The 13,414-nt window shown below is 43.8% G+C and overlaps 1 protein-coding gene across 1 annotated transcript in view; it reads right to left on the bottom strand.

The window, feature by feature from the left end:
- Positions 1-13,414, bottom strand: part of ptpn23a (protein tyrosine phosphatase, non-receptor type 23, a) — a 32,143-nt gene that overhangs the window by 17,511 nt on the left and 1,218 nt on the right. Inside the window, exons 2-8 of the mRNA XM_061982829.2 lie at positions 8,363-8,437; positions 7,579-7,706; positions 7,335-7,411; positions 5,523-5,572; positions 5,324-5,455; positions 2,041-2,121; positions 1,832-1,963 (exon numbers count right to left, since the gene is read on the bottom strand). Of these exons, the coding sequence (XP_061838813.1) occupies positions 1,832-1,963; positions 2,041-2,121; positions 5,324-5,455; positions 5,523-5,572; positions 7,335-7,411; positions 7,579-7,706; positions 8,363-8,437 (675 nt within the window). The remainder of the gene's footprint in view (positions 1-1,831; positions 1,964-2,040; positions 2,122-5,323; positions 5,456-5,522; positions 5,573-7,334; positions 7,412-7,578; positions 7,707-8,362; positions 8,438-13,414) is intronic.

Below are 13,414 nucleotides of genomic sequence, written 5' to 3'. Positions count from 1 at the left end.
ACATTCATAATAACATGTAATATTGACATATTTTGCTCATTTTAAGCATACGGCTGCGTATTAATTTCACAGACCCATCACTACGTTCGCTTTTCCCTTCAACAACAACACTACTAATCATGGCAGACTTCATGGGAGACAGCAAAGACTACTTTGGGACAAATGATGACCAGAACCTTGTAATTCTGTTCTTGTCTCCCTGTAATGTATGTATGCTCTTAGTGGACTGTGCCTAAAATGTAATTTCAGTTCTTATATGTCTTGTACATGTTAAGAATGGACAATAATAAAGCATCCTGATCCTAAACAGATTCAGCTTTAGTGAAACACCAAGCACCATGTAGCAGTATTGCTAAGTGCTAAACGAGACATACAAACATAATAGGGCAATCACTTACTGTACAATGTCTGCTCTCACTGGGATGCCCACTGATGGGATTTTTACATGAAGAATTAATCATAATCCTCAAGAAAGGTTAAAAAAAAGATGCTGCTACCTAGCATCTTCTCCAGGTCTAAGTTGGATGTCAAAGTTGACCAACTTGTCGGTTTATGTCCACAACCTTCTACTATCCGGGTGAGAGGCATGAGTTATAAGCTAGAATTAACTTTCACCAACTCAAGAGGCGATGGAGGAGCTCAATATGTCAATATAGCCGCATAAGCGAGTTAGCTCTCTGTAAGCAATGTGCCGCTAAAAATAGTTTGTCTGCGTCAGCGCTCATAATAACAAAATCACTAATACTTGATTAATATTCAGGTCATGAGATGTAAATGGAGTATTTTTGGCACTATTTGAGGGTTTTTTTAGAGGGCTTTGTGTACTTCCATTAGCTGCCTTGTGAGCCACTTCGTACTTGCTGTATTTTACGCCTTAGAATGCATAAAAAATAGAAAGAAATATGTGTTCTTGTCTTGCATAGGGATTAGGGGTGTGGGAAAAAATTGATTCGAATTCGAATCGCGATTCTCATGTTGTGCGATTCAGAATCGATTGTCATTTTTTTTAAAAATCGATTTTTATTTTTTATTTTTTTTAAATTAATCAATCCAACAAAACAATACACAGCAATACCATAACAATGCAATCCAATTCCAAAACCAAACCTGACCCAGCAAAACTCAGAACTGCAATAAACAGAGCAATTGAGAGGAGACACAAACACGACACAGAACAAACCAAAAGTAGTGAAACAAAAATGAATATTATCAACACCAGTATCAATATTAGTTACAATTTCAACATAGCAGTGATTAAAAATCCCTCATTGACATTATCATTAGACATTTATAAAAAAATAAAATTACAAATGAACAATAGTGTCACAGTGGCTTACACTTGCATCGCATCTCATAAGCTTGACAACACACAGTGTCCAATATTTTCACAAAAATAAAATAAGTCATATTTTTGGTTCATTTAATAGTTAAAACAAATTTACATTATTGCCATCAGTTGATAAAACATTGTCCTTTACAATTATAAAAGCTTTTTACAAAAATCTACTACTCTGCTTGCATGTCAGCAGACTGGGGTAGATCCTGCTGAAATCCTATGTATTGAATGAATAGAGAATCCTTTTGAATCGGGAAAATATCGTTTTTGAATAGAGAATCGCGTTGAATCGTAAAAAATCGATTTTGAATCGAATCGTGACCCCAAGAATCAATATTGAATCGAATCGTGGGACACCCAAAGATTCGCAGCCCTCATAGGGATTGTGAATAGGCAAAATTCCCCAAAATTGCAGTTCCACGTTAAAAGAAACAATGCAAATGAAATAACATCACAGACAAGATGCGCAGAAACAGGAACACAAGTTGCACTCACGTGTGCAATGGCGGCAAAATAGTAGATCTTCATCTGGACCAGCTTCTTCCAGTCCTTCTGGATCTTCCCCAGCATGGAGGCCGTCTCGGAGTTCTCCAGTGCCCTACAGGCCTCCTTGTAGTAATCCACCACCTGTAGTGTCACATGGCGCACGCTGAGCGTGGTAACCTCCTCGTCACTTTTTTAATGTTTGACAACAGAATGGCCACCTGAGCGCTGATGCGAGCCACCAGGAAGCTCTTCCTGTTGTCCAGCATGGATTTCTCCAGAAGACACTCCTGAGCCTGACCCTGACACACATACACACACATTGCATGAGACTTTGTGTGTCTGTGTGTGTGTGTGTGTTCTGGCAATACGTACTTATTGGGGACGTCTTTCTGTTTACAAAGTCACTTTAGGGGATGTTTGATGTTATGGGGACCAAAATAAAGGTCCCCTGAAGGGAAACCTGTTTACAAAATCACTGTAGGGGATTTGTTTTGGGGACTTTTGCAAACTTTTCCAACTTTTCTTCCCCACTCACAGTGCGACTTTGCTGGGTGCGTTTTGGACATGTCGGGGGCACCCCCAGACTCGGGTGGAACGCGGCGGGACTTGTGTGACTCGAACCTGGGTGTAATTTTTGATCATTTTCGGGACTTTTGCCAACTTTTCTTCCCCACTCACAGTGTGACTTTGCTGGGTGTGTTTTGGACATGTTGGGCACCCCTGGACTCGGGTGGGACGCGGCGGGACTTGTGTGACTCGAACCTGGGTGTCATTTTTGATCATTTTCGGGACTTTTGCCAACTTTTCTTCCCCACTCACAGTGTGACTTTGCTGGGTGTGTTTTGGACATGTTGGGCACCCCTGGACTCGGGTGGGACGCGGCGGGACTTGTGTGACTCGAACCTGGGTGTCATTTTTGATCATTTTCGGGACTTTTGCCAACTTTTCTTCCCCACTCACAGTGTGACTTTGCTGGGTGTGTTTTGGACATGTTGGGCACCCCTGGACTCGGGTGGGACGCGGCGGGACTTGTGTGACTCGAACCTGGGTGTCATTTTTGATAATTTTCGGGACTTTTGCCCACTTTCCCAACTTTTCTTCCCCACTCACAGTGCGACTTTGCTGGGTGCGTTTTGGACATGTCGGGGGCACCCCCGGACTCGGGTGGCACGCGGCGGGACTTGTGGGACTCGAACCTGGGTGTCATTTTTGATCATTTTCGGGACTTTTGCCAACTTTTTTTCCCCACTCACAGTGCGACTTTGCTGGGTGCGTTTTGGACATGTCGGGGGCACCCCGGGATTGGGTGGAACGCGGCGGGACTTGTGGGACTCGAACCTGGGTGTCATTTTTTATCATTTTCGGGACTTTTGCCCACTTTCCCAACTTTTCTTCCCCACTCACAGTGTGACTTTGCTGGGTGCGTTTTGGACATGTTGGGCACCCCTGGACTCGGGTGGAACGCGGCGGGACTTGTGGGACTCGAACCTGGGTGTCATTTTTGCCCATTTTCGGGACTTTTCTTCCCCACTCACAGTGTGACTTTGCTGGGTGCGTTTTGGACATGTTGGGCACCCCTGGACTCGGGTGGACCGCGGCGGGACTTGTGGGACTCGAACCTGGGTGTCATTTTTGATAATTTTCGGGACTTTTGCCAACTTTTTTTCCCCACTCACAGTGCGACTTTGCTGGGTGCGTTTTGGACATGTCGGGGGAACCCCGGGATTGGGTGGAACGCGGCGGGACTTGTGGGACTCGAACCTGGGTGTCATTTTTTATCATTTTCGGGACTTTTGCCCACTTTCCCAACTTTTCTTCCCCACTCACAGTGTGACTTTGCTGGGTGCGTTTTGGACATGTTGGGCACCCCTGGACTCGGGTGGAACGCGGCGGGACTTGTGGGACTCGAACCTGGGTGTCATTTTTGATAATTTTCGGGACTTTTGCCAACTTTGCCAACTTTTCTTCCCCACTCACAGTGCGACTTTGCTGGGTGCGCTTTGGACATGTCGGGGGTGCCCCGGGATTGGGTGGAACGCGGCGGGACTTGTGGGACTCGAACCTAGGTGTCATTTTTGATCATTTTCGGGACTTTTGCCCACTTTCCCAACTTTTCTTCCCCACTCACAGTGCGACTTTGCTGGGTGCGTTTTGGACATGTTGGGCACCCCTGGACTCGGGTGGACCGCGGCGGGACTTGTGGGACTCGAACCTGGGTGTCATTTTTGATAATTTTCGGGACTTTTGCCAACTTTTCTTCCCCACTCACAGTGCGACTTTGCTGGGTGCGCTTTGGACATGTTGGGCACCCCTGGACTCGGGTGGAACGCGGCGGGACTTGTGGGACTCGAACCTAGGTGTCATTTTTGATCATTTTCGGGACTTTTGCCCACTTTCCCAACTTCTCTTCCCCACTCACAGTGCGACTTTGCTGGGTGCGTTTTGGACATGTCGGGGGCACCCCCGGACTCGGGTGATACGCGGCGGGACTTGTGGGACTCGAACCTAGGTGTCATTTTTGATCATTTTCGGGACTTTTGCCCACTTTCCCAACTTTTCTTCCCCACTCACAGTGCAACTTTGCTGGGTGCGTTTTGGACATGTCGGGGAAACCCCCGGACTCGGGTGGAACGCGGCGGGACTTGTGGGACTCGAACCTGGGTGTCATTTTTGATAATTTTCGGGACTTTTGCTAACTTTTCCAACTTTTCTTCCCCACTCACAGTGCGACTTTGCTGGGTGCGCTTTGGACATGTCGGGGGTACCCCGGGATTGGGTGGAATGAGGCGGGACTTGTGGGACTCGAACCTGGGTGTCATTTTTGATCATTTTCGGGACTTTTGCCCACTTTCCCAACTTTTCTTCCCCACTCACAGTGCGACTTTGCTGGGTGAGTTTTGGACATGTCGGGGGCACCCCCGGACTCGGGTGGACCGCGGCGGGACTTGTGGGACTCGAACCTAGGTGTCATTTTTGATCATTTTAGGGACTTTTGCCCACTTTCCCAACTTTTCTTCCCCACTCACAGTGCGACTTTGCTGGGTGCGTTTTGGACATGTCGGGGGCACCCCCGGACTCGGGTGGAACGCGGCGGGACTTGTGGGACTCGAACCTGGGTGTCATTTTTTATCATTTTCGGGACTTTTGCCCACTTTCCCAACTTTTCTTCCCCACTCACAGTGTGACTTTGCTGGGTGCGTTTTGGACATGTTGGGCACCCCCGGACTCGTGTGGCCGGCTGCAAAAGGTCCCCTGAAGGGGAATTTTCGCTCCCCCCCTCCCCCTGTGACTATGCTGGGTGCGTTTTGGGCATGTTGGGCACCCCAGGACTCGCGTGGCCGGCTGCGGGACTTGTGGTACTCAAACCTGGGTTGTTTTTTTTTACATGTTGGCCGCGTTAGGGACATTTACCCTGCTAGCCTACCAGTATAGGTGTGTGTGTGTGTGTGTGTGTGTGTGTGTGTGTGTGTGTGTGTGTGTGTGTGTTTAGCGCACACTCACCAGCATGAGGTTGATGTTGAGGTTAAGGATCTGATGGCTCATGTCCACACTGAAGTTGTGACTGAAATGATCCCTCAGGTAGGAGAACGCTCCCGCTGAGCACTGGAAGTGTGTGCACGATACTTTCATGCCCTGCACAAAAAAAAAAACAACACGGTGTGAGCGCGACCCCGAGCGTGCGCGCTCACGTGCATCCTACCTCCTCGGACACGCGGTTGTCCATGGCTCCCAACATGGAGTGCAGCGCTCCTGCGGGTCAGCACAGGTGAGATTCATTCATTGCCTACAATCTCCATGACTTGACATTCAGCCAGGTGACAGTGTTGCTGATTAGGTCCTCGTTGTAAATAATAAACGGGCTCGCACGGTCACATCTTACTCACACATACTTTCTCATGGTCACAAGGGGACTGGGGATTCAACCAGCACCCTTTTAGGCTGGGAGACTACCAGTCTGCCTCCTAAGCTACGCCGCCCCAATGAAGAAATGTGAAAGTTCTACGTGGATCAGGGGTGTCCAAAATTTGTCCACTGAGGGCAGCACACTTCAAAATAAAAGCATGTGGGGCCCATTTTGATAGCATATATATTAAAAACCATTAGGGTCCCTTCAATTTTGGTGAATGTAAAAGGACCCGAGGACCCAAAAGGGTCTCAGTTAGAAAGCCGGTGGCGTTTCTGGGTGTTGTTGATAAATGGCTTTGGCTTTGCATAGTACAGTTTTAACTTGCATTTACAGATGTAGCGACAAACTGTAGTTACCGACAGTGGTTTTCTGAAGTGTTCCTGAGCCCACGTGGTGATATCCTTTACACACTGATGTGGTTTTTTGATGCAGTACCTCTTGAGAGATCGAAGATCACAGGCATTCAATGTTGGTTTTCAGCCTTGCTGCTTACGTGCAGTGATTTCTCCAGATTCTCTGAACCTTTTGATGATATTACAGACCATAGATGGTGAAATCCCTAAATTCCTTGCAATAGCTGATTGAGAAATGTTGTTCTTAAACAATTTGTTCACAAAGTGGTGACCCTCGCCCTATCCTTATTTGTGAATGACTGAGCATTTCATGGAAGCTGCTTTTATACCCAATCATGGCACCCACCTGTTCCCAATTAGCCTGTTCACCTGTGGGATGTTCCAAATAAGTGTTTGATGAGCATTACTCAACTTTCTCAGTCTTTTTTGCCACTTGTGCCAGCTTTTTTAAAACATGTTGCAAATGAGCTGATAATTGCAAAAAAAGTTTACCGGTTCCAACATTAAATAAATAAATGATAAATGGGTTGTACTTGTATAGCGCTTTTCTACCTTCAAGGTACTCAAAGCGCTTTGACACTACTTCCACATTTACCCATTCACACACACATTCACACACTGATGGAGGGAGCTGCCATGCAAGGCGCTAACCAGCACCCATCAGGAGCAAGGGTGAAGTGTCTTGCTCAGGACACAACGGACATGACGAGGTTGGTGCTAGGTGGGGATTGAACCAGGGACCCTCGGGTCGCGCACAGCCATTCTTCCACTGCGCCACGCCGTCCCTTAACATTAAATATCTTATCTTCGCAGTCTATTCAATAGAATATAGGTTGAAAATGATTTGGAAATCATTGTATTCTGTTTTTATTTACGATTTACACAACGTGCCAACTTCACTGGTTTTGGGTTTTGTACTTTCAACGCCCTGTTTTCAGTTTTTTTATTCTTTTTTTTTAAATGGCAAAAACACAAATCTTTGAATTTTTTGGCATCAAGGCGACAACAGAAGTGGCTTTGTTCGTCACACCCGCGAAAACCCTGTAGTAGTGTCAATATTGCAACACTTTCTCATTACATTACACCTGTTGGCTCTTTAATTCCATTTTTTTATGTTTTTATGTTATAGTATTTTCTAGAAAATGAGCCCCCGGGCCGCACTTTTGGACACCCCTGACGTAGCCGATGATGCTGTTTGGTACCGAACACGACAGTAGAACAGTGTGAGATTCAGTTGAGTGAGCCGACTTACCAAGATTGTAGAGGATACACGCCTGCTCGTAGCTGATGTCATCATGGCTGACGGTTTTACCAGAGAAGATCTCTGTCCTAAAAACACACACACACACACACAATACAGTGGTGTGATTATGTGTCAGCTGATGACGCTGCTATGCTGAGTCAGTCTGTCTGACTTCCTTGTTTATGTCAAAGTCCAACACTGATGTTTTGTCTCACTAGCAAACAATCACGCTACAGATTCACGCTGTCTGTACCATGAGATGGGCACAGCGGCCTCCTGGCCCGTCGCCATGGGAACACGGCTCTGGAGGTAATGGAGCTGACCAAAGTACTTCCTCAACGTGCTGCATCCTTCAAAGTCTCTCGTCACGTTCACGGCGTTCTGAGGGGAAAAACGCAGGAGCGCACTTCAGCAGCTCGTTTACGCTGCGGTCACATGACCTGGGGCCTCATGTATTGAGAGTTGCGTGGATTTCCTACCAAATATAGATGCACGTTCAAATTCAGAAAAGATTTCTACGCAAGAAAAAAAAACTCGAGTGGTGTGAAAGTGTGCGCACGCACTAATCCGAGCACATTTCTTTTTTTAACATCTTGAAATTGCAAGAGTATGCTTAGCTTGGCACCCCGCTCCTTAATACATATGCAAATCATGAAAGTAGCCATGTGTCTGAGCTCTGCCCAATCACTATTCAGTATATTGTCACAGCAATAGGTGGCAAAATAATCGCCTACATAAATTAATAGACGTCCTCACAAATATTAATATGATGCATTAGCGAAAAAGGGAATTTTGTGTCCTTGCCTTGACCTTTTTTTACATTGTTGAAATCAAATATTGGCAAAGCACGAACAACCACCTCTGTGTCACCGAATTATCCACAGCCTGTAGAAATGTGAGTGAGCGAAGCATGAAATTGGCTTGAGACACCGCACATTTCCACGTCAAGTTCAGTACATCTCATCTTTGCCGTGAAAAAGGACGTACACCAGTTTTTTTAATACATGAGGCCCCTGGTCACGTGGCTTTGCACGTACCTGACGCAGCGTCTCCAGTTTCTTCAGCTGCTCGTTGTAGTGGTCAGGATTCTCCCCGTAGTTCTTCAATATGAACTGGTAAGGTGAAGACAAACGCGTCAAGTTTTTAAACGAGGTTGCAAAGATGGGTCGACATTTTTGACGATACAATTTGTGCGCCGACAAATTCATTCGGCAATAATAGTCGGGGGACGTCAATTATCGTGTATTTCTCGGACAAAAACGCGTGAGTTAGCCTGCAAATGAAGAGACAAATGACCGTGGCAACTGGCAACAACATTGCGGGTAAAAAACATGGAAAGCATGGGAGTATTCCACCCTAATTTCACGTCAGTAGGTCAGGGATAAAGAAGCATTCAAAGCGGAGGGAGGCATGTCGGAGCTAACAACAGAGAGACGCCGTTATGTGAAAAGAAAAGTAGACTTAAGTATCCTTTTAGCCCAAGTTAGACAATTAAACCTGGTTTATATACTTGTGTGTAGCTTTATAAACATCCCAGAAAGCACTTTTGTTCTTGAGGAGGATTAATAGCTTTAGTGTTGTTTTGTTTGCATTGCTATTGCAGCTATTTTGTTTACATACAAATTGACACTTTGTTTTTGTTGGTCGGCCCTTTGCCTGTCCTTACTTTAATTTGGACAAAAGTTGAAGAGTTATCACCTTTGTAGCAGACGAATTAGTAGCACAGTTACAGTATACACAAATATTTTTGAATTAAGTAGTCATCTTTATTTTAAGTTACCACATGCTTAAAAAAAACTCAAGCTAAAGTCTGAAGGGGAACTGGCCTTTTTCGGAGGGGAATTTACTCTCTCGTTCACAATCCTTATGAAAGACATGATAAGGGGTATTTTTTTTAATGCATTCTAACTCGTAAATAAACGTAAACAAAAGTCTGCTTACAATATAGCCAGTGGGAGGTCCTCTATTCCGCACAGAATACTTTTTAAAAAACATCCAAAAAGCACCAACAATACTCCATTCACATGTCGTGACTTAAATATTAACCAAGTATTAGTGATATTGTTATTACAAGCGCTAACGCAGACACACTATTTAAAGCAACGCTGTGATCACTGGCTTGTGTGTAATGTTGACATCATCGACTGGTGAGCTGCTTCCTTGCCAGGAGGTTAATTTTAGATCATAAATAATAGGGGTGTGGGAAAAAATCGATTCGAATTCGAATCGCGATTCTCACGTTGTGCGATTCAGAATCGATTCTCTTTTTTTTTTTAAATCGATTTTTATTTATTTTTTAATTTTATTTATTTTTTAATTTTTTTTAATTAATCAATCCAACAAAACAATACACAGCAATCCCATAACAATGCAATCCAATTCCAAAACCAAACCTGACCCAGCAACACTCAGAACGCACATGAATTGCTTAAGTGGCGTATTCAAAATGTCCGTTGGAAATTGTGGATTGTTAAGTTGATATTTTGGGATAATTGGAAATGGTTAAGTGGATAAAATTAAACATAATTGAGCTTCAGCATATAAATCACATTAATTTCCCCATTATACTGGTACTGAGATCGGTAGATTGTGAGTTGAAACCCTGGCCGAGTCATACCAAAGACTATAAAAATGGGACTCATTACCTCCCTGCTTGGCACTCAGCATCAAGGGTTGGAATTGGGGGTTAAATCACCAAAATGATTCCCGAGCGCGGCCACAGCTGCTGCTCACTGCTCCCCTCCCCTCCCGGAGGTGGAACAAGGGGATGGGTCAAATGCAGAGAGTAATTTCACCACACCTAGTGTGTGTGTGACTATCAGTGGTACTTTAACTTAACTTAACTTTGAAGGTAGAATAAAATAATAGTATGACCCTTGACAAACATGAAGAGTAAGGACTAGTTACACAGGGGTCGGCAACCCAAAACGTTGAAAAAGCCATATTGGACCAAAAATACAAAAAACAAATCTGTCTGGAGCCGCAAAAAATGAAAAGCCGTAACGAAGTCTTATAATGAAGGCAACACATGACATAAGTGTCTATATTAGCTATAATAGTCTACTATCAAAATGACTTTGTGTCGCAGGCTGAAGCAAATCTTCGTTGACAGAAATGTTGAAATGTAATATTTATTCTACACATTTTACAACATTAGAAACCGTCAGTAAATCAGAGGGTGAGATAAGTCCTGGAAATTACTGGCTTTTAATGGCTAAAGGTATAGATGTGTGTGTCCAAGTTAAAGGAAACGGCATGCTGTCTTCTTTTATTGGATTTATTATAATCTTTAGCAAGCTCGGTAATGTTTGCTGTGGCCTGGAACAACATGGCACACAAACAACTATCTGAAATGCAGCCGATATTACATACTGATGATGTGTACTGAGACATCCATCCATCCATCCATTTACTACCGCTTATTCCCTTTGGGGTAGCGGGGGGCGCTGGAGCCTATCTCAGCTACAATCGGGCGGAAGGCTGGGTACACCCTGGACAAGTCGCCACCTCATCGCAGGGCCAACACAGATAGACAGACAACATTCACACTCACATCCACACACTAGGGCCAATTTAGTGTTGCCAATCAACTTATCCCCAGGTGCATGTCTTTGGAGGTGGGAGGAAGCCGGAGTACCCGGAGGGAACCCACACAGTCATGGGGAGAACATGCAAACTCCACACAGAAAGATCCCGAGGCCGGGATTGAACCCAAGACTACTCAGGACCTTCGTATTGTGAGGCAGATGCACTAACCCCTCTGCCACCGTGAAGCCTGTACTGAGACATGCAAAACTAAATCATATACAAAGAGGACAAAAGTAAAGGATTTTAAATCAGCGCAAATATACCTACAAATGAGGCAAAATGATGCAATATGTGCATACAGCTAGCCTAAATAGCATGTAAGCATTGACCAAATATGCCTGATTAGCACTCCAACAAGTCAATAACATCAACAAAGCGCACTTTTGTGCATTCACGCACAGCATGAAACTTTTGGTGGACAAAATGAGACATAGAAGGAGTGGACGATTTTACATGTAAACAAACTGTTGCGTCAAAGTCCACATCAATGTTCCCTCTAATTCTTCATGTGTGTGAGCAAACGCACAAACACCCTGAGCATTCAGTGGAATACAGACATGCACACTGTGGTCATACCAGCAGCACATTTGTCTCAAACATGACATAACAATTTAAATGTCTTATTATTATAATCAAGTGACTAGTCAATTTCAAGAGATTATTTTCTAATATATGTGATTTGGCCCACTTAGATTTTTTTTTTTTTTTAATCAGCTATGCACTATAGTATTTTATGCCTGGGTGGGGGTCCTGCTTTGGAAAGATTGTGTACCCCTTTCAGAGATCACATTTAGTTCCCCTTAAAACATTCACATGTTGCACGAGATGAAGTGTTTATTAACTTTCTGTCCGTAAAATAAATATTTTTATTAGCAATTCTGTAGTGCTGTAACATCATTTCATGATTAATATCCAAAAAATAAAATTCTTAACAAATGACAGTAGAATAAGCACACTGATTGAGGGGTCATAGTAAAACGACCTGACATTTACACTTTACGTGTAGTGTTGGAGTTGTCCAACTTTTTGTGTGGCCATAAACGCACCAGTGGCTAATTGCCATAGTGTATGTGTTGGTGCAGGTGAGAGAGAGAGAGAGAGAGAGAGAGCAAGCGGCTGCTGTTGATATAACAGATGACAAAGTGTTGCTTTTGGCTTGGTTTGTACGGTAGACAACGACCAGTTTTGCTAGATAAAAGTATTTTACACATTGTTTTGGTGTGGTTATGGCCGACAAACAATTTCGCTAAATAAAGGGACCGATGGAATTCCTGTCCTCCTTTAAGTGTCTCCAGGTGCGCACCTTAGAGGGAACGTTGGCCCACATTATGATGAGTTCAAGAACCGCCAAAATTAGTAGGACAAAACGATGTTCACCAAATACAAGCATAAACACAAAACTAATAAACAGTGGGCTTTCTAACAATTGGGAAGGTTTGTGTCATGTTTGTCCTCAAACAAAAAACATACTAAAACAAAAAATATATATCTTTATCCCATCTTTTTCCGTTTTCAATCCTTTTTTAAAAAATGCTCCAAGGAGCCACTAGGGTGGCACTATAAAGAGCCGCAGGTTGCTGACCCCCGGACTAGTAAGAGGCAGAGGTGGGTAGTAACGCGCTACATTTACTCCGTTACATCTACTTGAGTAACTTTTGGGATACATTGTACTTCTAAGAGTAGTTTTAATGCAACATACTTTTACTTTTACTTAAGTATATTTATAGAGAAGGAACGCTACTTTTACTCCGCTACTTTTATCTACATTCAGCTCGCTACTCGCTACTAATTTTTATCGATCTGTTAATGCACGCTTTGTTTGTTTTGGTCTGTCAGACAGACCTTCAAAGTGCCTGCCTTACTGGTGACGTTTCACTTCGTTCCACCAATCAGATGCAGTCACTGGTGACGTTGGACCAATCAAACAGAGACAGGTGGTCACATGACCTGACTTAAACAAGTTGAAAAACTTATTGGAGTGTTACCATTTAGTGGTCAATTGTACGGAATGTGTACTGTACTGTGCAATCTAATAATAAAAGTTCCAATCAATCAATCAAAAGTGTGAAGGAAAAAATATACTTTTTTTTATTTCAACCGTACATCCCGTCAAAAGCCTCAAGACTGACCGCACATGAGGACGTTCCTGTCTTCACAATAAAAGTGCCGCTCCATCGCGCCTGCGCTTTCAAAACAAGAGTCTCCGAAAGCCAGCGCAAACAAGCTAGCAGGCTACGGAGTTTGACGCCAATATATTTCTTGTAAAGTGTATAAAAACGAATATGGAAGCTGGACAAATAGGATGCCAAAAACCCACCACCTTCATGTGGTATTAGACAGAAAGGAGGAACTTTTCTTCTCCTCCATTTGAAAACGTGGACATTATCATCACGACTGTCTGATTACAATCAATGCAAGTCATCAGAATCAGGTAATACACCAACTTATATTCTAGTCTTCATTAAAGAAAGGAATCTATATGTTAAACATGCATGTATATT

Source organism: Nerophis lumbriciformis, linkage group LG21 (assembly GCF_033978685.3).
Source record: "Nerophis lumbriciformis linkage group LG21, RoL_Nlum_v2.1, whole genome shotgun sequence".
In the NCBI taxonomy this organism is placed as follows: domain Eukaryota; kingdom Metazoa; phylum Chordata; class Actinopteri; order Syngnathiformes; family Syngnathidae; genus Nerophis; species Nerophis lumbriciformis.
This window is presented reverse-complemented; position numbering and strand designations above follow the sequence as displayed.